The 23,683-nt window shown below is 37.5% G+C and overlaps 1 protein-coding gene across 4 annotated transcripts in view; it reads left to right on the forward strand.

Annotated features, from left to right (window-relative positions):
• Window positions 1-23,683, forward strand: part of STIL (STIL centriolar assembly protein) — a 67,494-nt gene that overhangs the window by 12,567 nt on the left and 31,244 nt on the right. For 3 of the 4 annotated variants that reach the window (XM_039219781.1, XM_039219782.1, XM_039219784.1), the window contains exons 8-13: window positions 2,417-2,500; window positions 3,777-3,863; window positions 7,500-7,650; window positions 10,699-10,808; window positions 15,663-15,777; window positions 17,821-18,750. In XM_039219781.1, coding sequence (XP_039075712.1) covers window positions 2,417-2,500; window positions 3,777-3,863; window positions 7,500-7,650; window positions 10,699-10,808; window positions 15,663-15,777; window positions 17,821-18,750 — 1,477 coding nt within the window. The remainder of the gene's footprint in view (window positions 1-2,416; window positions 2,501-3,776; window positions 3,864-7,499; window positions 7,651-10,698; window positions 10,809-15,662; window positions 15,778-17,820; window positions 18,751-23,683) is intronic. The other variant, XM_039219783.1, reaches the window with a different exon arrangement.

Consider the following 23,683-nt stretch of genomic DNA (forward strand, 5'->3'; position numbering starts at 1 on the left):
TACTTCCCTAGCTCCTCATCCACTTTCTTTATCCATTGTCTGCTGAGTTAGGTTAGACAGTGTACGCACCCTCTGCTTTAAAGTCTAAGCAGTTCGCTTCTGGCTTCCTTACCAGTGACCCCGCCCTAATTCCTGTTAGGTCTCTAGAGCCAAAAATGTTTGCCAAGATACACTCCACTCTGAATCCAATCTAAAAATGCCTCTTCAAAAGAGAAAAAGAAAAAGAGAGGGTTTTTTTTTCAGAGGGTCCCTGGAATAGCAGGAAAGGCCTATTTTTGAGTCCCACATGCTGACCAGAGTACCTTTCTGGTTGGAGTGGTACAAAGGAAAAGGTTTGTGTTCCAAAGTCATGGGATGGTCAGAGGTGAGAGTGATAAAAGGAGTTTGAATCTAGTGAAACGTTTGATTCTCTTGGGATAATAAAGTGCTTCTCAGTTGGGATATAGGAATTTGTGTTAAAATTAACCAAAAAATTAATTTGTTTTTCATAGTACCCATGCCCATCTACTAGTAAAGCATGAATTTCTCCTTCTTTGAATTTTCTTTTTGTGACCCGTTGGCATGCTAGTAGTAACCCAGGATATTCACTATTCTATCTAATTGCTTAGTTCCCTTAGCTCCTTCCTACTTAGGATTATTTAATTTGTGACATGTGTCCTTTTCCGTGACCACATTCACTTATTTTCCCTGATATTTATTACGATCTATTATGGAAGAGGTATTGTGTTAAACACTAGAATTAAATAGATAAAAACCATATTTATTGTCCATTAAGTGTGTTCATGCATAAACATGATACAGATAAACATAATAAAGGCTTCTGTGTAGTGCAGGGAAAGCAGGAATGTGTGTCCAAACTAAAGAAGAGGAATTTATCAGATGGTCAAGGCAGAAGAGCTTTCAAAGCAGGTTTTTTTAAAATTTTTTTTTTTAATGTTTATTTCTGAGAGAGAGAGAGAGCGCTAGCATGAGCAGGGAAGGGTCAGAAAGAGAGGGAGACACAGAATCTGAAACAGGCTCTAGGCTCTGAGCTAGCTGTCAGCACAGAGCCTGACATGGGGCTTGAACCCACAAACCATGAGATCATGACCTGAACCAAAGTCGGACACCTAGCTGACTGAGCCACTCAGGTGCCCCTCAAAGCAGGTTTAAGTGTCATTTTTTTCATTTAATATTTTAAAGTAATCTCTTAGCCCACCATGGGGCTTGAACCTACAACCCCAAGATCGAGAGTCACGTGCTCCACTAACTGCCAGCCAGGCACCCCTTAGTGTCATTATTGATCCATAAATCTCCCTGCCAACTCAGGCTTAATTGTCTTGTCACATGGCCTGATAAATTCATTATCTTTGTGTTTTAAGGTCATTGTAGCAATAAAATGTATCCTCAGTGGTACTACCAAGACTTTATATCACTAAAGGTGTTTTTATTTTTGTGTTTTAAAGCCACGATGATGGGGCGCCTGGATGGCTCGGTTGAGCATCCAATTTGTGATTTTGGCTCAGGTCATGATCCCAGGGTCCTGGGATTGAGCCCTGCATTGGAGTCTGCTTAAGATTCTTTTCTCTCTCCCTGTGCCCCTCTCCCCGGCTTGAGCATGCTCGCTCTCTGTCTCTCGCAAATTAAAAAAAAAAAAGCCATAATGATAAAACTAACTCTTGACAATTCTAAGTTATTCATACCGTTAAAACTTACTGTCAATAATAGGGGTATCTGGCTGGCTCAATGTTGGAGCATGTGACTCTAGATCTCAGGGTCTTGAGTTCAAGCCCCACATTGGATGTAAAGATTACTGTAAAAAAAAAAAAAAACCTTACTGTAAATAGTAAAACAATAACAGAGTATAAATGTGGTATAATGTCCTTTTAGGGAAAAGTGGATTTTGGGGTTCTATCATGATAGTTCTAATGTTCTCTGATAATGGAGGAATGTAGCATATGGGAGGCTGAATATAACTCACCTAATTCAGCTACCTTCAGTGAGAAATCTACTGCATTCTTGTCAAGTTAGCTGGATGCTTGTTCACTTCTAGTAATAGAAAATTCATTTCTCCTTGGGAAACCTCTTTGAATCTGAAATCTTCAGCCTTGATTTTACTACTCCTAATTAAAATAAGTGGACACTTTTAGAGCACAATTTTTTAAAAAGGTGTGTGATCTTCAATGACCATTTTAATAGAAATTTAAGATATTAAATCTCTTTAATCTCTTACTGGATTCTTTTTCCTACATTTTGAACTATTTTCTGTGTGAGTGTGTGTGTGTCTGTGAGAGAGAGAGAGAGAGAGACAGAGAAACAGAGAAAACATTCATTTGAATCATTTCTCTGCCTAAAATATGTTGCTTCAAGTACTTAGAATTTCTCTTTTAGGTAGAAAATGCATACTCTTGTTTTTATATGAATGTTTTCTATTTAGATATCTTACCATGGATGAAACACGCAAATTGTTACTTTTGCTGGAATCTGATCCCAAGGTTTGTTCTCTACCATTAGTGGGAATGTAAGTGTTGCATTATTATGAAAACCTTTTTAGCCACATATGTATTAAAATGTATATGATAAGCATGTTAATCAGTTGTACTATGAATATAAACTTAATACTTAAATCACTTTATAAAGCCACAGATGCCAATGATTCTTATTTTTCTATTTTCACAGCAGAATCAGTTAAAACCATATTTTGCCCAATCTTAGGAAGAGCTCCAATAAATTAAAAAAAAAAGTCAAATTCTTTTGGTTGAAGTTGAAGCCTTAGAGCCCTGTTTGTTTTACCTTCGTTACTATTCCCTTTCCTTCAGGGCACCTGGAAGAACCTGGGACTCAGAATAACACTTTAAAGTTTACTGCCCAGCAGTTTTTGCAGAAATTCCCATTAGTGTTAATGGTGTTTTGTTTAGAGTTTGTGGTTAATAACATTTAGACAGATTATTCAGTAAGAAATTTATGTTCTTTGAGTATTGAGTGCTTACTTGATGTATAGTACTATTGGTACTATTTTGAGATTTAAAATTCTCTAAGGAATTTATAATAAAGATAAGGCAATAAAATATACAAATACAAATAGAAAACTAAGGAAGTATATGATTAATAGAAATGAGCAATCCAGAAAATGAGTGTAATTAGTATTTATTAGAGAGATGACAGGGACATTTTCTTAAAAAAGACAAACTTGAACTGGACCTTGAAGAGTTTGGATAATAGAAGGCAGGACTGGTGGTATGTGCAGAGTTAAAAAATGAGAAGGCACAAATGTTCTGTAGACCATGAAATCCAACCATTTCTTTGCTGTGGTCCTGGTCTTGGCTATGGGTTAATACCAAGTGAATGCCTAGGAAGAGCCATGGGTGTATTGGGCTACCTGTATATGTTACAGCAATTAAGCCTCTCAATACCTATAGTTTGGGGCTGCTAACTTCATTCTCCTCTAATTCATTCTAGTCCAGGCTAATTAATTCTAATTGATTGCTACTTTCATATCTGTTGTTAACCATTTTGTCTCCCACTGTTGTCCTCTCAGGGAGAAGAAGGCAGAGAGAAAGCTCTCTCTGTGTCTACGCCTATGTCTATATCTGTTATCTGTATCTTTATCTATATGTTCCTTTTAATTATTAGCATGATCTAGTGTTTATAGATTTCTTATTTATGAGCATTAAATGTATTGCTGCTGAGTACCAAGAAACTCTGCCATATAACTACTTTGAGAAGAAGGTAATCAAAACACATTAAGTATTAATTTGGAAGTGATTGTAGCTTTTAATTTCTATTTTTTCTTTTAGTTGGCTCTCTGGAATTATACATATCTATAGTCCTCAAGTATGGGCTTGCTGCTTACGATACATGTTCAGTTCTTCTATTCAAGAAAGGCAAGTGATATTTTATTTTGTAGTTAATTTATTTTGATCTTCTCCCTTGTTCATATTTTACTAGTCTCATTTAAAATTCATGCAGTGCCTTAATACTTTTATAATATTTACAAACCAGAAGACTTTTATAATACTTAAAAACTGTAAGACTCAGGAAGCACACTAAAAACAAATCTTAACCTGAAATGGGAATAAAACCAGCCAAAAACGTGAAGTTGCAGAATGCTTGGAAATGTGAAGGAATTCACTTGTCTAACCACAGTACTATAACATAGCAGATACATTTTTTAGGTGTGAGGGAAAAAATCCTAGAAATCATCTCCCCTAGCATCTTATTTTAAAAGTAAAGAGATCAGATTTCTGTGAAGTGATTGAAAATGAGTTTGAGTTTGTTGCTTTATGCATGTTTTATTAAATTACACAGTGCTACTACTAGTACTCTAAGAAATATTTGAGATGAAATGTTTAGTTTTCTTCTGGAGCTGAAGCACAAGCATTGGAACTAACAAGGAAACTTTCTAACCTCAACTCTTCATTTAATTTTTTAATGCTTTTTTATTTAAATTTTTGAGAGAGTGTAAGTTGGGAAAGGGCAGAAAGAGAGAGGGAGACAGAGGATCCAAAGCAGGCTTCTTGCTGAGAGCACCAAGCCTAATGCAGGGCTCGAACTCACAAACCATGAGATTATGACCTGAGCTGAAGTCAGACTTAACCAACTAAGCCACCCAAGCACTCCTCAACTCCTCATTTAATTTTTTATTTTGTATGTGATACCACATTTGCCTCTTAGCTTTTTCATCTATTAAAATCTCCAGGTCTGTTTGTGTCTGTCTTGTGTAGCTATAATATACTTTTTAAAAAATTTTATTTATTTATTTTTAGAGAAAGAGAGAGAGAGAGCATGAGTTGGGTAGGGGCAGAGAGAGAGGGTGAGAGAATTCCAAGCAGGTTCCACGCTGACACAGCACAAAGCCCAGCATGGGTCTTGAACTCACAAATCATGAGATCATGACCTGAGCTGAAATCAAGAGTCCAAGAGTCAGATGCTTAACCAACTGAGCCACGCAGGTGCCCCAGGCAATTTCTTTGATACCTGAACTCTTTAATTTCTGCCAGCCCTTTGTATCAGAGAAGAGTTAGTGCTGCTTAGCATAGCTTAGGTTGGTACTTTACAACATTCTGAACAGTGGTCTTGTCTGACCCAAGAGAGAGGAATTGAGCAGAATACATGTTCTGCCTCTGCAGCATCACAGCTGTTTTTTTAATTAAAGGTGTAATGTATCTGCAAATTATTTTTCATTCAATGTTTGTTTTACCAAGAAGAGACGCCTACTTAAAAGTATTTTTATTCGTTTGTTTACTTATTTTCTAAAAGTATTTTTAAATACAGGCTGTCTGGGGCGCCTGGATGGCTTAGTCAGTTAAGCGTCCAACTTTCGCTTAGGTCATGATCTCGCGGTTCGTGGGTTTGAGCCCCGCGTCGGGCTCTGTGCTGACTGCCAGCTCAGAGCCTGGAGCCTGTTTCAGTCTGTGACTCCCTCTCTCTCTGACCCTCCCCTGCTCACGCTGTCTCTCTCTCTCTCTCTCTCCTAGAAATAAATAAAAAACATTAAAAATAAAAATAAAAAATAAAAAAATAAATACAGACTGTCAGCCCATCCCTGTCCCTCCACCCCCCACCATTTGAAAGAGCAGAGTGTTCCTATGAAATCTTGCTTAAGTTGAAATGGTGTAAAGCAAAGATTATCATTAATACACGTGGGAAAATTTTTGAGCATTCCCAGACCAAGAGAATATCCTCTCTTTGGCTCTTCTGACACCTTAGGTCATGTCTTACTAATGGATGCACAAAATGAACTGAGATAAAACACAGTACTCACAGATAGAATTCAAAGCTATGGCTGCTTGGTACTGAGCTGCTGAGTGTTGTTCCTGAGGAAGGAACCTGGTGGGGCCCCTCTCATTGCAGTGCGTGCTGCCTCTGTAATGGCTCTTGCAAAAGAAATGCTGCATGTTATTTTCAGTTTTGCCTTTGTATTGTAAAAGCAAAAATCTTCAGATTTCTTTTGGTTAGTGAAAACAGGTTCTAATGTAAAAGGAAGTGGCTTATAAAGCGAACTTTTGAAAAGAGTGGATATCTGTTGGTTTTAAGGATTCTTTTTTTTTTGTTATTGATTTATTTTTTATTTAAGTTTTAAGGATTCTTGATGACTTCATAAATATTTGTTGAGTCATGCAGTGAATAATAAAATGAATGTTTTTATCAACTGTTTACAATAAATGTTTAAATAATTAAATACCCACTTTTAGAAATTAATAACACATCTAAATTATAATACTGGGTAGTAACTAAAAAGGAATAAAGAGGTCTGAGGTATGGTGTAGAATAGTGACATGGAAAGAAACCCAAGACAGTCAAATAAAATATAAAATATAGCAATTGCAGGGGTGCCTGGGTGGCTCAGTTAGTTAAGTGACGCACTTCAGCTCAGGTCATGATCTCGTGGTTCACAAGTTTGAGCCCTGTGTTGGGCTCTGTGCTGACAGCTCAGAGCCTGGAGCCTGTTTCAGGTTCTGTGTCTCCCTCTCTCAGCTCCTCCCCATCTCATGCTCTGTCTCTGTCTCTCAAAAATAAGTAAACATTAAAAAAATTTTTTTAATGAAATAAGTTTTAAAAATAGCAATTGCAAATACAGTTGACCTTTGAAAAATGCAGGTGGTCAGGTGCTCAGTCAAAGATCTGCATATAGGGCTGCCTGGCTGGCTCAGTCAGTAGAGCATGTGACTCTTGATTTCTGGGTCATAAGTTTAAGCCCCACATTGGGTATAGAGTTTACTTAAAACAAAACAAAACAAAACGAAAAAACTGGGCCACCTAGGTGACTCAGTCGGTTAAGCCTCTTATTGATCTCAGCTCAGGTCTTGATCTCAGGGTTGTGAGTTCAGTCCCTGCATTGGGCTCTGCACTGGGCATGAAGCCTACTTAAAAAATAAAACAAAACTGCATAAGATTTGATTCCCCATAAACTTATACTAATAGCTAGCTTACTGTTGACCAGAAGCCTTATAGATAACCTAGTTAGTTAACACATATTTTATTTGTTCTATGTATTATATACTTTACATGTTCTCACATACAAGTATTCTTTAATAAAGCAATCTGGAGGAAAGTTCTTAAGAAAATCGTAAGGAAGAGTAAATACATTTATAATACTGTGCTAGGCTGGCAAAAATTCATGTTTAAGTGGGTCCGTACAGTTCAAACTTATGTTGTTCAAGGGTCAACTGAAGTATGTATGGTGTGGCCTATTTTTGTTAGATTGTATAAAATGTTGTATGCCTGGGAGAAAATTATATATGTTAAACTAGAAGGTGAGGCGGCTTTCATTTTCTATTTTATATATCCCTATTTTGCTTGAAATTTTTACAAGGAATATGTACTTCATAATAAAATATATTTAAAAAATTAAATATCAGTAACACTAAAAAAGCATAAATTTGCTCCCTAGTTTTTTTCCCAAAATTGAACTGTTTAAGCAGTTTATTAATTAGGTTGAGAGACTCATGTAGAGTTCTTAAAAGTGTACTTTCATTATCCTCAGTAAATTTTAATTTAATGTTATTTTTTTTGTCCAGGGTTTTTTCAGAATCTGGAAATTTCATTATAGTTCTCTATTCTGTGACGCACAAGGACCCTGAGTTTTATGAATGCCTCCCCTGTGATGGCAGGTCACCTGACCTTCAATTCCGGCTGCTAACCAGCAAGGGAACATTACATCTTTTCAAAGTAAGTGATTTCATTACCTGGCACATTTATTTTAAGTTTATTTAATTTCTTTTGAGAGAGAGAGTGAGAAAGAGCAAGCGAGAGAAGGGCAGAGAGAGAGAGGGAGAGAGAGAGAGAGAGAGAGAGAGAGAGAGAGAGAGAGAGAGAATCCCAAGCAGGCTCTGTGCTGTAAGCACAGAACCTGACGTGGGGCTCAGTTGCACAGACCATGAGATCATGGCCTGAATTGAAACCAAGAGTTAGACACTAAACCATCTGAGCCACCTGGTGCCCCTGATTCCTAGCACATTAATTACTATTTAGGGTTGCATGTTGGCGGTTTAAACCCAGTGATCTTTACCCTTTAAAATAAATAGTGACTCAAGACTATTAGGCCTTGTTTATAATTATTCTCATTGAATATTGACTTTATTCATTTTTGGTTAATACAATTTTATAAATTCTAGATCATGTTTCCGGAACCAAATTATAATACAGGATCAGAGCTTTTCTGCAGAATAACTTACTCGTGTTTTTCTGAAACCTTTGAAGAGTATCAAGAAATTTATATGTTAAATCATTTTATGATATTGAGAGTTAATTTGTGATCTTAGTGTTTTGTGTGCCCTGTTTTTCTTTAAATGTATAGATATAACAAATGGTTTCTCACATTTGAAAGTCAGTGTTTAGGGGCACCTGGTTGGCTCAGTCAGTTGATTGTGCAACTCTTGATTTCAACTTGGGTCATGATGCCAGGGTCGTGGGACTGACCCCTACATTGGGCTCTGCATGGAGCACAGAGCCTGCTTAAGATTCTCTCTTCCTCTCTCTCTGCCCCTCTGTCCCTCTGCCCCACTTGTGTGCTCTCACTTTCTCTCTTCCTCTCTCTGTCTCTAAAGTTAAAGTCAGGGTTTACATATAATCCTAGAATCAGAATATATTGTTGCTATATCTCATAAAACACATAAAAATGCATCTAGGTGATAGTCACAGAAAAAGTAGGTCTTTGAAAACATGTCATTATGTGTCATTACGTAAAAATATTCAAAGACCACTTTTCAGTAAAATGATTTTTAATTGTCCTGTCTCAGACCAATAATAAAAAAAATTCTGAGAGTGCCTATCTGGTTCAGTCAGAAGAGCATGAGACTCTTCATCTGGAGGTCGTGAGCTCAAGCCCCATGTTGGGTGTAAAGATTACTTAAATAAAGCTTTTTTTAAAGTTCTGTATTTTATTACAAAAATATTGAATACATCTAAATAATCATGTGTTTTCACTCAGATCTTATTTTGTGCCTTATGTGTTTATTTTTTAAATGTTTATTTATTTTTGAGGGAGGGAGGGGCAGAGAGAAGGAGACTGAATCCAAGCAGGCTCTGTGCTGTCGGCACAAACAGCGGCTCGAACCCACGAACTGTGACATCATGACCTGAGCCGAAATCAAGAGTCAGATGCTTAACTGACTGAGTCACCCACATGCCCTTTGTGCCTCCTTTCATTTCATTTATAGGCTAAATTTCACTTATAGGCTATATCAGTTCATGAACCAAGTTTTTGTATTTTAATTATAATTATTTTAAGTGAGGTCTAATAATTTACTTCCATTTTTGAGATATATATCACTCATTTTATTCTTTGTTATAGCTTCAGTTCACAGTTATTGTATTCACTGAATCCCTGATTATTGAGTAAGTTACACAATATAGGTAATTAAGTTTTCACTTTCAGTTATGTAGCAAGGAAATGGACAGTTTAAAAAGGTTACATAAAAATAGAACTAACATGTTTAAGGAATTCCACTTCTGGATATTTATCCAAAGGAAATGAAACCACAAACATGAAAAGGTATTTGCACCCCCATATTCACTGCAATACTATTTACAATAGCCAAGACATGGAAGCAACCTAAGGATCCACTGATGGATGAATGGATAAAGAAAATATAGTGTATATACATATATACACACATACACACACACAGTGGAATGTTATTCAGCCATAAAAAAAGAAATACTGTCATTTGTCACAACATGGCATTATGCTGAGTGAAAAAAGAGAAGGACAAATACCATATGATCTCACTTAGGGATGAAGTCTTAAAAAAGATGATCAAACTATACTCATAAAAAACATATTAGTTGTTGCAAGAAGTGGGAGTTTCAGGGTGGGCAGAATGGGTAAAGGGATTCAAAAGGTACAAACTTTAAGTTCTAAAATAAATAAGACATGAGGATATAACATATAGCATGCTGACTATATTTAATAATATATATTTGAGAGTTGCTAAGACAGTAGATCTTAAAAGTTCTCAGCAAAAGGTGGGGCGCCTGAGTGGCTCAGTTGGTTAAGCGTTGGACTTTGGCTCAGGTCATGATCTCATGGTTTGTGAGTTCGAACCCTGCACTGGGCTCTGTGTACTGAGCAGAGAGCCTGCTTCAGATCCCTCTCTCTCTGCCCCTTTCACATACTGTCTCTTTCTCTCTCTCTCTCTCTCTCTCTCTCTCTCTCTCTCTCTCAAAAATAAACACTTAAAAAAAAGAAAGTTCTCAGCACCAGGAAAAATAATTATAACTCTGTATGATAATGGATGTTAACTAGACTTATTGTGAGCATTTTGCAATACATACAAATATTGAATTATGTTGTACACCTGAAACTATGTAATGTGACATGCCCATTATATCTCAATTTTAAAAATAATTTTCTAAAAATGGTTACAGTAATAAAAATAAGTCTCCCACCTCGCAGTGTTTCAGAGCTACTTTTCATTCATTCATTCATTCATTCATTCATTATCATTCATTTTGAGAGAGCAAGTGAACATGAGAGTACGAGTGGAGGGGGGGGAGAGAGAGAGAGAGAGAGAGAATTCCTGGCAGGCTCTGCACTGTCAGCACAGAGCATGATGTAGGACTTGAAACCTCGAGCCATGACCTGAGCTGAAATCAAGTCAGAAGCTTAGCCAACTGAGCCACCCAGGTGCCTCTCAGAGCTACTTTTCACCTAAATAGAATTCTCTATTGTTTCTATTTAAGTCAGCTCTCAAAGTATGCCCTACTTTATTTCAGAGTGTTGAACCTTCTGATAAAAATTCAATCCATTTTGAACTGACTGCCGAAAGCCAAAATGCAGAAACAGAGCTTTTCAACAAAGTTTCCAAGAATCTTTTGATTAAAAGGTAAAAGATATTATTTTCATGTCTAATTTTTTATTATATTCATTAGCTTTGATGAGTAATGAAAGTAACTCCCTAATCTGATGAAACTGATTGTATATCTTATAAGATTTCCTTGCTTTAAATGTATTACTTCATACTCAGATGAAGTGACAACTTTAATGTAGTTGTCATTTGAGTTGCTTTATTACATAGGGGTAGGAAGTATCAAATTATTTTGCTTAGGAAGAAGCATCCTGATTTTGTTTGGTTTGCCTTTTGTTTGTTCTTCTCTTATAGTTTTAAACCTGGTCCTATCCAGACACTGGTGAAATATAACTTCTCTACCTAAAAAGGAAAATTGTCTTGGGGAATATTAATTACATAATGGCTGTGACTTTTTGGGTCAGTATATACTTTTCCTGGTAAAAAAAAGTACTCCTTTGTATTAGGGTTCTCCAGGGAAACAAACAACAGGATGGAGAGAGAGAGAGCGAGCAAGCTTTGTTTTGTGTAATTGGTTCATGCAGTTGTGGAGACTGAGAAGAGTTACATTTAGAGTCCAAAGACAGTCTGCTAGCAGAATTCCCTTTTCTTGCAAGGGGTCGTTCTTTTTTCAGTTAGAGCCATCAGCTGACTACATTTTGGAGGATGATTTGCTTTACTTGGAGTCTACTGATTTTATGTTAATCTCATCTAAAAATACCTTTACAGAAACAGCTAGAATGATTGACCAAATATCTGGTTATCATGGGCTAGCCAAGTTGACATATAAAATTAACCCTTCATATCCCTATCCCAGCTTTCTCATTTATTCTTCTGTATGCCAGGTAACGTGCTAAAGGCTGGGGAAATGGGGGTATTAAAAACAGCTACAGTCATGATTTCTTTCCTCATGAAATTTATAGTCCAATGATGAAGTGTTGAATATTGTCCATACTACTGGAGTGGTCTATTAATTAAAGTTACTATTTGCCAAATATGTAACCTTATTTAAAAGTTACTTTGGGATGCTGGTTTATTCTTTGATACTGTGGGTCCGAAACTATTGTTTTTACAGTAAACTCTGCACCTAATGTGGGGCTTGAACCCATGCCCTTGAGATCAAGAGTCACATGTTCTACTGAGCCAGCCAGATACCCCTAAAACTGTTGTTATTTTAACTTGCCCTCGTGGTTAATTTGTCCTTTTCTCAACTTTTTAAAAATAACCTTAACCTGTCTTTGGGCTCCTTTTTAATACTGTTTGGTATCTTGCATACGAAACAGGAGGTGTAAGATTCATTATATATTACTGTAGTGATTGAGAAAATGGCTTGACTTTTTTATAGCACTCATTAATCATTTGATTCTTTAGGTGGAAATTAACTATGATACAATGTTAAAATAAATGCCAACTATACCCATTATTTATAGAGTAATAGTTGTGAGTTCCATTTATGGTATAAGACACCTGCATTCAAGTCCTGGTTCTGCACATCATTATTCCATCTGTAAAATGGGAATTATGACCGAATCTGTATTGGTTTATGGTTACTGCTCTAACAAATTACCACAAACTTGTCAACTTAAAAAGAATACAATTTTTTTATTTTCTAGTTTTGAAGATCAGAAGTCTGAAATGGTCCTAGATGCTAAAGTCACAGTGGTGATAGGGCTGCATTCCTTCTGGAAGCTTTAATAGAGAATCCATTTTATTCCCTTTTCCAGCCTCTAGAGGCCATGTGCATTACTCATCTGGGGGCCCCTTACTGTCTTCAAAGCTAGCAGTATAGCATCTTTATTATTTATTTAAAAAAAATTTTTTTAATCATTATTTATTTTTGAGAGTGAGACAGAGAGAGATTGAGTGTGAACAGGGGAGAGGCAGACACAGAATCTGAAACAGGATCCAAGCTCTGAGCTGTCAGCACAGAGGCCGATGCGGGGCTCGAACCCACCAACTGTGAGATCATAACCTGAGCCAAGGTTGGATGCTTAACCGACTGAGCCACCCAGGTGCCCCCAGTATAGCATCTTTAAGTCTCTCTCTGACTTCTGTCCTCACATCTCCTCTGATTCTGACCCTTTTGCCTCCATTTTATAAGGGCCCTTGTGATTACACTGAGCCTACCTGGATAATCTAGGATAATCGCCACATCTCAAGATCCTTACCCTGATCACATCTGCAAACTTCCTCTTCCCAAGTGCAGTAAACATAATTACAGGTTCTGAAGACTAGAAAGATATCTGAAGTGTGCTCTCTCCATCTTTGGGCATTTTAAGTTATCCTGGAAATATATTAGATCACCGGAAACCTGTATTCCTACAGGCATTCAGGAACACTGTCACTGTCTTTTTAATTATTTGTTCAAGATTTTATTGATTATTTATGGAAGAAAAAGCCAAGTTTAGAAAACACTTATAATTTTTTTTCCTTAAGGTTACCTACTTACTTTTGAAAGAGAGAGAGAGCGCGCACAAGTTGCAGAGGGACACACAGAGAGGGGGAGTCATAGAATCTGAAATGGCTTTAGGCTCTGAGCTGTCAGAGCAGACCCCCTTGAGGGACTCAAACTTACAAACTGTGAGATCATGACCAGAGCTAAAGTCAGATACTTAACCGACCAAGCCACCCAGGTGCCCCAATTTCTTTAACATTGTTTTTGAAAACTTTGCCAATTTTCAACTCTAATCAAAGCTTTAGGAACGATCATTTTTAGATTTTAGTAAAATGTTCATCTCACCTAAAGAACTGATGTTCTAGTTATACAGCATAAAGTTTTTTCTTTTTGCTTTGAGTGCTACAAAAGCTCAGAAGTGGATTTTATTGTTCAATGTCAGAAATTTTATGTGTGTGTTTACATGTTTGTGTTACCATAAGTAAATATGTAGCAAATATTAATTCCTTGCCATAAACTCGGGTGTTCAACAAATGTAACTTTTTTCTTTTTAAAAGTAATTGAACTTAATTTCTAATTTGACCACCCAATTGGTTATAGAAACCAGATTTCAGTCAATTCAAGGTCTCTCTATCTTCTGTCCTCCGAGGATTATGCAGTTTGGAGGAATTAATGCCGTGCCAGTAGTAGTGATGTTGGGGGACATGATTATCATCCATCCAAGCTGCCATCTGCTGAGGTGTTTTCATTTGCATCTGGTCTTCAGCAATGGGTTTGTGCAGCCCTCTGGTGTGACCTCCTTACTCCAATCAGGTCACTGGTTCTCTGTCCTGTGCTCCACTGAGGCACAGGAGATACAGTAATATTCTCTGTGTCATTCTTGAGTGTAGGGGGAGAAATTTATGGGACTGAGTGCAGACCCTGCCGCTTTAACACCCCATGCAGATGTTCGGATTGTTTCATTGCGGCACGTTGGCGCAAAAAGAACTCTGTTTGCTCCTCCAGACCACCAGGGTTTAGGCAAAGGTCTCTTCTGCTGTCAAACCCCTACCTAGGGTTTCTTTGTGCCCCATGGCTAGCGACACAGGATGTAGGACCCTTTCCTAGGGATTCTACCAACATCTGTGCTCTTTTAGCCTCTTTCTGGCTTCTCTTTTCTCTTCCCTGAACACATCCTATTGAGATTTTATCTAGGATGCAAAAACACCTGATACATAGAGTCTTCCAAATTTTAGTAGTAAACTCTAATTTCGGCTTTTGAAACTCAGGACTCAAAATGTGTGTGTGTGTGTGTGTGTGTGTGTGTGTGTGTGTGTGTGTTTCATTGGGGCAGGTGGCTGTGACCAATGACTACAACTGACTCAGTAGGAGGAGCACCTCAGTTAATGTCTCCAAGCTCTCCCATCACAGCCATCAGTGCACAGGAAAATGTAGTGGTTCTTTCTTAAGTTTCCTTAACACAGTATTTAATGCAGTGAGGGTACAGCTCTGTCACCAGATTGTAAATTTTTTTTTAATTAGACTGCACACACGCACTCAGGGGAGACAGAATCTCAAGCAGGTGCCACACTCAGCACGGAGCATGACAAGGAGCTCAATCCCACGACCCTGAGATCATGACCTGACCCAAAACCAAGGGTCAGATGCTCAACCAGATGAGCCACCCAGGTGTCCCTAAATTTTTTCTATGGCAAGCACTATGCCTTGTTTAAAACTACATTCCTCAAAGTGTTAATCAGAAGATGCTTAGTAACTGTTGATATATTTTTTTAATGTTTATTCATTTTTGAGAGAGAGAGAGCGAGCACCAGCAGGAGAGGGTCAGAGAGGGAGGGAGATACAGAATCCAAAGCAGGCTCCAGGTTCTGAGCTGTCAGCAGAGTCCGACACGGGGCTCAAACCCACAAACCATGAGATCGTGACCTGAGCCAAAGTCAGACACTTAACTGAATGAGCCACCCAGGTGCCCCTGTTATTTTGTAGACTTTAAGAATAACTGGGTTAGGGGCGCCTGGGTGGCTTAGTCGGTTAAGCGTCCAACTTTGGCTCAGGTCATGATCTCGCAGTTTGTGGGTTCGAGCCCCACTCCGGGCTCTGTGCTGACAGCCAGCTCAGAGTCTGGAGTCTGTTTCAAATTCTGTGTCTCCCTCTCTCTCTGACCCTCCCTTACTCATGCTTCCTCTCTCTCTCTACCTCTCTCTCTCCTTCAGAAATAAATAAAACATTTAAAAAAAAGGCTTTTTTAAAGAATAACTGGGTTAAACTTCCCATGATCAGGCAAAAAAGAGTAGTTTTTAAGCATGAATCTGACTGGATCAGCTTTCCTAGGCAGCTAACACTGGCCTGAAAAACAAAATAATTTGTGGTTGCCAGATACTAAATTAAATGATCCAGATACTACTATGATTTATTAAAGGACTTTATTCACTTTCAAAAAGAAAGAACAAATGAACACATAGATTACTGAAGACTTTCCTTTATTTCCTTCTATTTTTTAGATCTTCCCAAAAGTTATCTCCAGGGAAAATGCCAATAAATGATCATGACTCTGGTGTTGAAGATGAAGATTTTTCTCCAAGACCAATTCCTAGCCCTCATCCTGTGAGTCAGAAGGTATCACTGATATTATAAAGAACCTACCTATTGTGTTTAGAAACCTAAAATCTTCATGTTAAAGCATTCAATAATATTACCTGAAATTTATTTAATTTTTATTCTAAGATATATCTAGTTATAATCAATGTGGCTATATCTGTATATATAGATACAGATATTTCTTTCAGGTGTATGTAATTATTGTATGTGACATATGCATATGTATGTACATATTGTAATAAGTACATATTATTACTACTTCCAGAGACTACTGAGGCACAAATTGGTTAAGTTACCTGCCCAGTATTATACAACTAGTAAGTAGAAAAATTGGAATTCGGTAAAGCTAGTAATTCAGGAGGTTTAGTTTCAGAACCTGGTGCTTTTTTTCTTAATCTTTATTTTTGAGAGAGAGAGACAGAGACAGAGTGTGAACAGGGGAGGGGCAGAGAGAGAGGGAGACACAGAATCCGAAGCAGGTTCCAGGCTCCAACCTGTCAGCACAGAGCCCGAGGCGAGGCTCGAACCCACGAACCATGACATGGTGATCTGAGCTGAAGTTAGACACTGAATCAACTGAGCCACCCAGGCGCCCCAGAACCTGGTGCTTTTAAACCCATATAGACTTAACATTCTGTACTATTACCAGAACTTGACATTGATTCTTATTAACCAAATCTGAGAAAACATGATACTTGCTTTTGGAGATTGCTAATCTGTCATAATTTTTTGATTGTAGAATTATTGTGCCTTAATTGGACTAATTATTAGAAGAAAAAGGAATGGGAAAGATTTGTTTTAAGTTTATTTATTTTTGAGAGAGAGAGAGCTTATATGCGCGTAAGTAGGTGATGGGGCAGAAAGAAAGGGAGAGAGAGAATCCCAAGTAGCCCTGCACTACTAGTGCAGAGCCCAACACAGGGCTTGATCCCATGAACATTGTGATCTTGACCTGGGGTGGAAAAAAGAGTCGGGGGTGCTTGGGTAGCTCTGTCGGTTAAGCATCTGACTTTGGCTCAGGTTATGATCTCATGGTTTGTGAGTTCAAGCCCCTTGTGGGGCTCTGTGCTAACAGCTCAGAGCCTGGAGCCTCCTTCAGAGTCTGTGTCTCCCTCTTCCCCTGCCCTCCCTGCTCGTGTGCACGCTCATGCTCTCTCTCTCTCTCTCTCTCTCTCTCTCTCTCTGTCAAAAATAAATAAACATTAGGGGCGCCTGGGTGGCTTAATTAGTTAAACATCTGACTTCGGCCTGGGTCATGATCTCATGGTTTGTGGATTCAAGCCCCGCGTCAGGCTCTGTGCTGACAGCTCAGAGCCTGGAGCCTGCTTCAGATTCTGTGTCTCCCTCTCTCTGCCCCTTCCCAGCTTGTGTCACTCTCTCTTTCTCAAGAACACATAAAAAAAATTATTAAAAATAATAAATAAGTACATAAATAAACATTGAAACATTTAAAAGAAGGAGTCAGACACTTAACCAACAGCCATCCAGGTGCCCCAGGAATGGGAAAGATTTTTAAAAATTAATATCAAATTATAACCAAATTTACCACAGGAAGTATTTAGTTTCCCTTTTTCTTCTCTCTTCCAATTACTTGTTGATATTGATAAAAAGAACTAAATTTCACTTACTAGAAAAATATTTCAAAACATTTATTGGAAGATCTTTTATTAAGATAGAGAAACATTATTTGCTACTAGATCTATTAAAGCATTCTGCCAGTGATTTTTTTTTTCAGGGAGAGGGTAAAGAAGTCTATTATAAACTATCATAAAACAGTTTCCCATATTGTGTTATGTGATTTAAGCAACATTAATCAGTGTTCCAATAAAAGGAATTCCATTGTTAAGTAAGTTTGTGAGGGCAGGAATCTTGCTTATTTTACAGTTGTATTCCTAGTGCTGGCACATAGAAGATGCCCAGAGAATATGTGTCAACTGCCTAAATAAAGAACAAACACTTATTTTTAATAAGTAACTGGATATAATTTGGAAAATATTAGTGTGACAAAAGTGAAGCATCCTAAAAAATACTTTCCCTCTTTTATTTCTTTCCCATTTATAGGTTTCGAAAATCCAACCATCAGTTCCTGAACTTTCGCTTGTGTTGGATGGTAATTTCATAGAATCAAATCCTCTGCCCAAACCATTGGAAATGGTGAATAATGAAAATCCTTTGATTAACCAGTCTGAACGCTCAGAGGCATTGCAACCCCAGCTTTACGACGACAAACACAGCCTAGAAGCTGAAGCTGGAGAGCCTTCCTTGAGAGGGTTCCCAAATCAGTTTACCCAGAGCACTGTTCCTTTAAGACATGGCAAAGTAAGACAGTCATCTGCCTGTAAAAAAGGGAACCCCCATATCAGAGACAGTGGTAAACCATCTTCTCTTAATAGGCCATCTCCTGATACACATGTCCATGAAGAATATCTTGTAAGATCCTCCACATTTAATTCCAAGCAGTCTTCTCTTGCCTCACAGTCCCACCCACACAATTTTGTTCTTTCAGCCTGTAATTCAGGAAGACCAATGGAACTTCAGGCACCTACTCCACCACCACCGTCTTACTATTCTATGAATGTCTGCAGTTGTTGTCAGCATCATGGCCATATTCAGTATAGTCCAGTAAATCCTTGTCAAGGAATGAATACAGTAGGGTCCATTCAAGACCTCCAGACGGAAGCCCTTCACAAACCTTCATTATTTCACCCAGGTGGATGTCCAGCTCTGCACTCTAATGCGTTCTGTTCTTCAAGTAGTCCTATAGCGTTGAGACCACGGGGAAGCACGGGTGGCTGCCCTCCCCACAGCATTGTGGAACCATCGCCTGTGGCAAGATTTCCTTCACACGTAGACTCCTGCAGCCCACGGCCCTGTGTGGCGTGCACACACACACCCAACACTGGGCCAGATAATGGAATGATGGGACTGTCTCCGGATGCATATAGGTTCCTCACAGAACAGGACAGACAGCTGAGACTGCTTCAGGCACAGGTTTGCAAGCTTTCTTAGTTCTTCTAAATTCGTGGTATTAATATGGCTACTTAAAAATAACTGGCAGTTCTTCAGTAATTACATTATATGCAGTAAAACTAGAATATCAGGGGTGCCCGGGTGGCTCCGTTGGTTGAGTGTCTGACTCTTGATTTTGGCTCAGGTCACAGTCCCCTGATTTGTGAGTTAGAGCCCTGCATTGGGCTCTGTGCTGATTAAATAAACATTTTCAAAAACTTGTAGAATATCAGCACTAGAAGGAACTTTGGAAAGTGGATTTTAGTTTCTGTTGTTTTACAGATAAATACAAAGAGGATCAGAGAGAGTATACTTTACCCAATGACACAGTGCTAGTTAGGAGTAGAACCAAGAGTAGAAAGCAAGCCTTTTCGTCCTGCCTTGTGTGTATCCTAACCTACAACATAACTGCATATTTCTTTCTATTTGTTGGCTCTAACAGAAAGTCTTTGTAATTTACTAGACCTTGGTATACAACTAGATATAAAGCCTGCACAATGGATTCTGATGCCTCCCTAATTTTTCAACCTTGTAGTATGTTCAATCGCTTTTAGCCAGTGTACCTTTAGAGAGTAGTTCTGGAATGTCTTCTGTGTATCCATACTAAACGTATTTCATTCACTTTATTAGGAAATGCTTCCTTTCTTCAGGCGTTTATGGCAGTTTTTAGTCTTTTAATTATATTCTACACCATTCAGTCTTGTGCCTTTTTTTTCTTTCCTTACTGGTACCCTTCTCCCACATATATGCCCTAAATCCCCTACCTTCTTCCTTCCTCTCCCACCAGTATGAATGAAAACAGACTGAAATATATTCTTCTGTATTTCTTTCATCATCCTACAACTATGAAAATAATATGTATAATTGGCATTATATGCGTGTATGATTTTTTTTAATCTTTGTTTTATAAAACTGTTTTGCATTTAGCAAAAACAGAAACATGACATTTTAAAAATTCTGCTTAGGGTTACCTTGATTTCAGGGTCATGAGTTCAGACCCCACATTGGGTGTAGAGATTACTTAAATAAATAAGTAAACTTAAAAATAAATAAATAAGGGTGTCTGGGTGGCTCAGTTGGTTAAGAGTCAGACTCTTGATTTCAGACTCTTGATTTTGGCTCAGGTCATGATCTTACATTTCTGAGGCCAAACCCTATGTTAGGCTCCATTCTGACAGTGCAGAGCCTATTTGGGGTTTTTTATCTCCCTTTCTCTCTCTGCCCCTCCCCCCTTTGCATGCTCGTGTGTATGCACTCTCTCTCTCTCTCTCAAAATAAATAAACTTTTTAAAATAAATAAATAAAAATTCTGCTTAAAAATGCTGTAGATAGGACACCTGAGAAAAAGGTAGTTTTGTTGTGTTTTAAACCTAGGTAAATTATCTAAAATTGTAAAATATAACTTTGATTTTTATAAATCCTTACAAATATTTGGCAGAAATTTTAGTGTAGCTAAATATTTCACATTGAAAAAAAATCTTTCTCATATATTTCCTATCTTTTTTAAACAAGACCAAAAAAAAAAAAGACTTAACAGAAGCTAATAGGATCTTCTAAGCTAGTTAGAAATCTTAGTTACTTGGGATTAAAATGTAAATTATAGACCACTGGCTGTATTTTAGAGTATCTGAATCATTATGCTTGGAGAATACAAAAAATGCTGTAGAAGGTGCTTTTATGATAAATACACATAGTATATTATTTATCTGAATTTTAAAACTTTATTTTAGGTACCACTGTTTAAATTTTTTTTAAAAGTTTCTTAACCCATTTTCTATATGAGTATATATAGAACTATTTTATTTTGCATAAGGTTTTGTAATGATGGTCAATAAATTTTTTTACTATATTCTTTTAACTTTATTTTGAGAGAGAGAGCACAAGCAGGAGCGAGGGAGGGTAAGAGAGTGAAGGAGAGAGAATCCCAAGCAGGCTCTGTGCTGTCATGTCATCCTGGAGCCCGATGTGGGGCTGGAACACACGAACCGTGAGATCATGACCTGAGCCAAAACCAAGAGTGGGACACGTAACTGACTGAGCCACCAGGTGCCCCTACAACAAATTTTCTGGTTGGTCTCTTATTCCACAGTTTGAAGTTTCTGCTATTGCAAATAGTGCCACGGTGAGCATCCTCATGCTTGTGGTCCTCTGCACGTGTGCATAGATCTCTGTAGTATATGGATCCCGAGAAGTAAAACTGTGATGTCAAGAGAGCACACTTTTTAAATGTTCAAAGATGCCCAAACTTGTTCCTCTCCTAATATCCCAAGTCTCATTTTGGTATAGTGGGTAAGTGATTGGGTTCTGGCACCAGCCTCCTTGGGTATCTGGCTCTAGCCCAGTTTCAGTGTAACCTAAATGAATGCAATATTAGGCAGATTACTTCACCTCTCATTCTTCAGTTTTCTCATTCACAAAATAAGAATGTACATAAGTGTACAGAGTTCTAAGGATTGAATGAGTTACTAGGGAAGGGCAGCTTAGCATAATGCCTGGCATGTAGTTAGTGCTCAGTAAATGTTAAGTCGTACTATGATTTTCATTATCATTATTATTTCAGTTAATGACATCACTTCTCATCCTCTTGCTCAGGTGAAAATCCTAGGGTCAGAAACCCAGGTTTTACTTTCTAAGTGTGTCTTGAACTTAACTGTTCTTTACCATCTTTCTTGCTGTCACCCTAATTCAAATCATCTTCTCTCATCCAGTCATTCTACTTCCAGTACTGTCCCCCATGTACCCTGGAGTTGGAAACACCACAGCCATCTTCTTTAAGCTCATGTCAGATCAGAGGACTTCTGCTGAACACTCTCAGTGGTTTTCCTTTGCAATTAGATTAAAATCCAGGTTCCTTACCTTAGCCCTCAAAACCTTTTCATTTGGCTCTATGTTCCCTCCTAGCTCATCTCTTGCCACTGTCTTCCACGTTCACTACGCTTCAGTTGCAGGGTGTGCTTTTTGTTCTTCAAAAACATGAACTTGTTTCCACTTTAGGTTCTTGAGCTTGCCCCTTCGCCCAAACCTTCTGATGACTCACTCCTCAACACTCAGGCTGAATTTTGTGTTTTTGGGTTTTGTCTCTAAGAAGCTCTAAGGAAGGAGCTTAAAAGATTCATCACTGTATTTTTTAGCACCTTGAATAGTACCACACTTACAATAATTGCTTAATACATATTTTATAACTTGAATGAGTGAGAAAAGCCCCCAGAAAAGTTGTACCAATTTAGTACTCCAAAGCTGTTTTTCCACATCTCCAATATTGGGCATATCAAACTGTTAAAATGAGTATCGGGCCACCTGGGCATCTGACTCTTGACTTCTGCTCTGGTCATGATCCCGGGGTCATGGGATCAAGCTCTGGTTTGGGCTCCGTACTGAGTGTGGAGCCTGCTTGATATTCTCCCTTTCTCTTTCTCTCTCTCTCTCTTCCCCTCACCCCTCGCCCCTGCTCATGTGCTCTCTCTTAAATAAAAAATTAGTATCAGTCACAAGTAGAAATTGTTTTAATTTATACTGTATTATTATAATCAAGATTGATCATTTTATTATTTATTGGCTATTTGTGTTTTCTTTGTATAAAGCCTGTCATTTACCCACTTTAGGTCTTTTTCTAATTTGTAAGAGCTCATTATGTATTAAGGAAATTGGTTTTTTATCATATATATGTGGTAAGCATTTCTTACAGTTTGTGTTAAATGTTTTGTGTTTTAGTAATTGGTTTGTATAGAATATTCCAGTTTAGATATAATTAGATTTATCATTTTCTGGGTGTTATGTTTAGAAAAACCTCTTTGTCTTCAAGATTATAAAAAACTTATATTTCATCTTCCCTCCCCCTTCAGAATTATATTTGTTGCTTTATTTTGATGTATGAGATAAGAGATTTTTTCCTTTGTAATCATCAGATAACTGGCCTCATATATTTATTGAATAATCTTTTTGTTAATGATTGGAAATGTATTTTTTATAATAGAAGTACCAGTATTTGTATCTATTTCTGTACTGTATTCTCCACTGATTTGCCTGTCTATTCCAGCACTGTTACTATTCAGTTAATCACTGTAGCTTTATTATCGAGTGTTTCCTGTATGATTTCTCCAACTTCACTCTTCTCATCTGTGAATTGGAAGCAGTGATTGCTGTCATATGTAGATTTGATGGTTAAATGAGTTGATGTGTATGTGTGCGTGTATTTATATATATGTGTAAACATGTGTCTGTGTGTGTGTGTGTATAAAGTGGTTAGTATAGAACCAGACTAGAGTCAACAGTCAAAAAGTTACAACTATTTTATTTATCTCTTAATCCTTAAACTACTTTAGCTTTAGGTGATATTGAAGCTCATAGTGGTTAAATAGCTTATCCAAAAGGTAGCAGAATAGGATTTAAACTTACGTCATGACATCAGAGTCCATGCTACAAGCCACTATAAGTACATATGCTATTTTGTAGTCTTAATGCAGGTTGTATTTCTACCTATCTTAATAATTTATGGATAACTTATATTTTCCTATATTAATAGTTAATTTGCTGAAAGATATGAGACAAACAATTAATATAATTTAAAGGGAAATAGAAAATCACAGTGTTTGAAAGTGTGGCTCTTCCACTTTAGGAGTGTGTACCCAGGAAAATGAAAATGAAAAAAATATGTGCACATAAAGCCTTATACACAAATATTCATAGTAACATTATTTATAATAGCTAAAAGTGAAAACAGTTCAATGTCCATCAACTGATGAATAGATAAACACACTATGACATATTCACACACGGGATATTATTCAGCCACAAAGTATGATAGATACAACAACATGGGTAAACTTTGAAACTGTTATGCTAAATAAAAGAAGCAAAATACAAGATCACATATTATGTGGTTTCCTTTATATCAAATATCTAGAATAGGCAAGTA

The sequence above is a fragment of the Hyaena hyaena genome, unplaced genomic scaffold, assembly GCF_003009895.1.
Source record: "Hyaena hyaena isolate Hyena2069 unplaced genomic scaffold, ASM300989v1 scaffold_831, whole genome shotgun sequence".
NCBI lineage: Eukaryota > Metazoa > Chordata > Mammalia > Carnivora > Hyaenidae > Hyaena > Hyaena hyaena.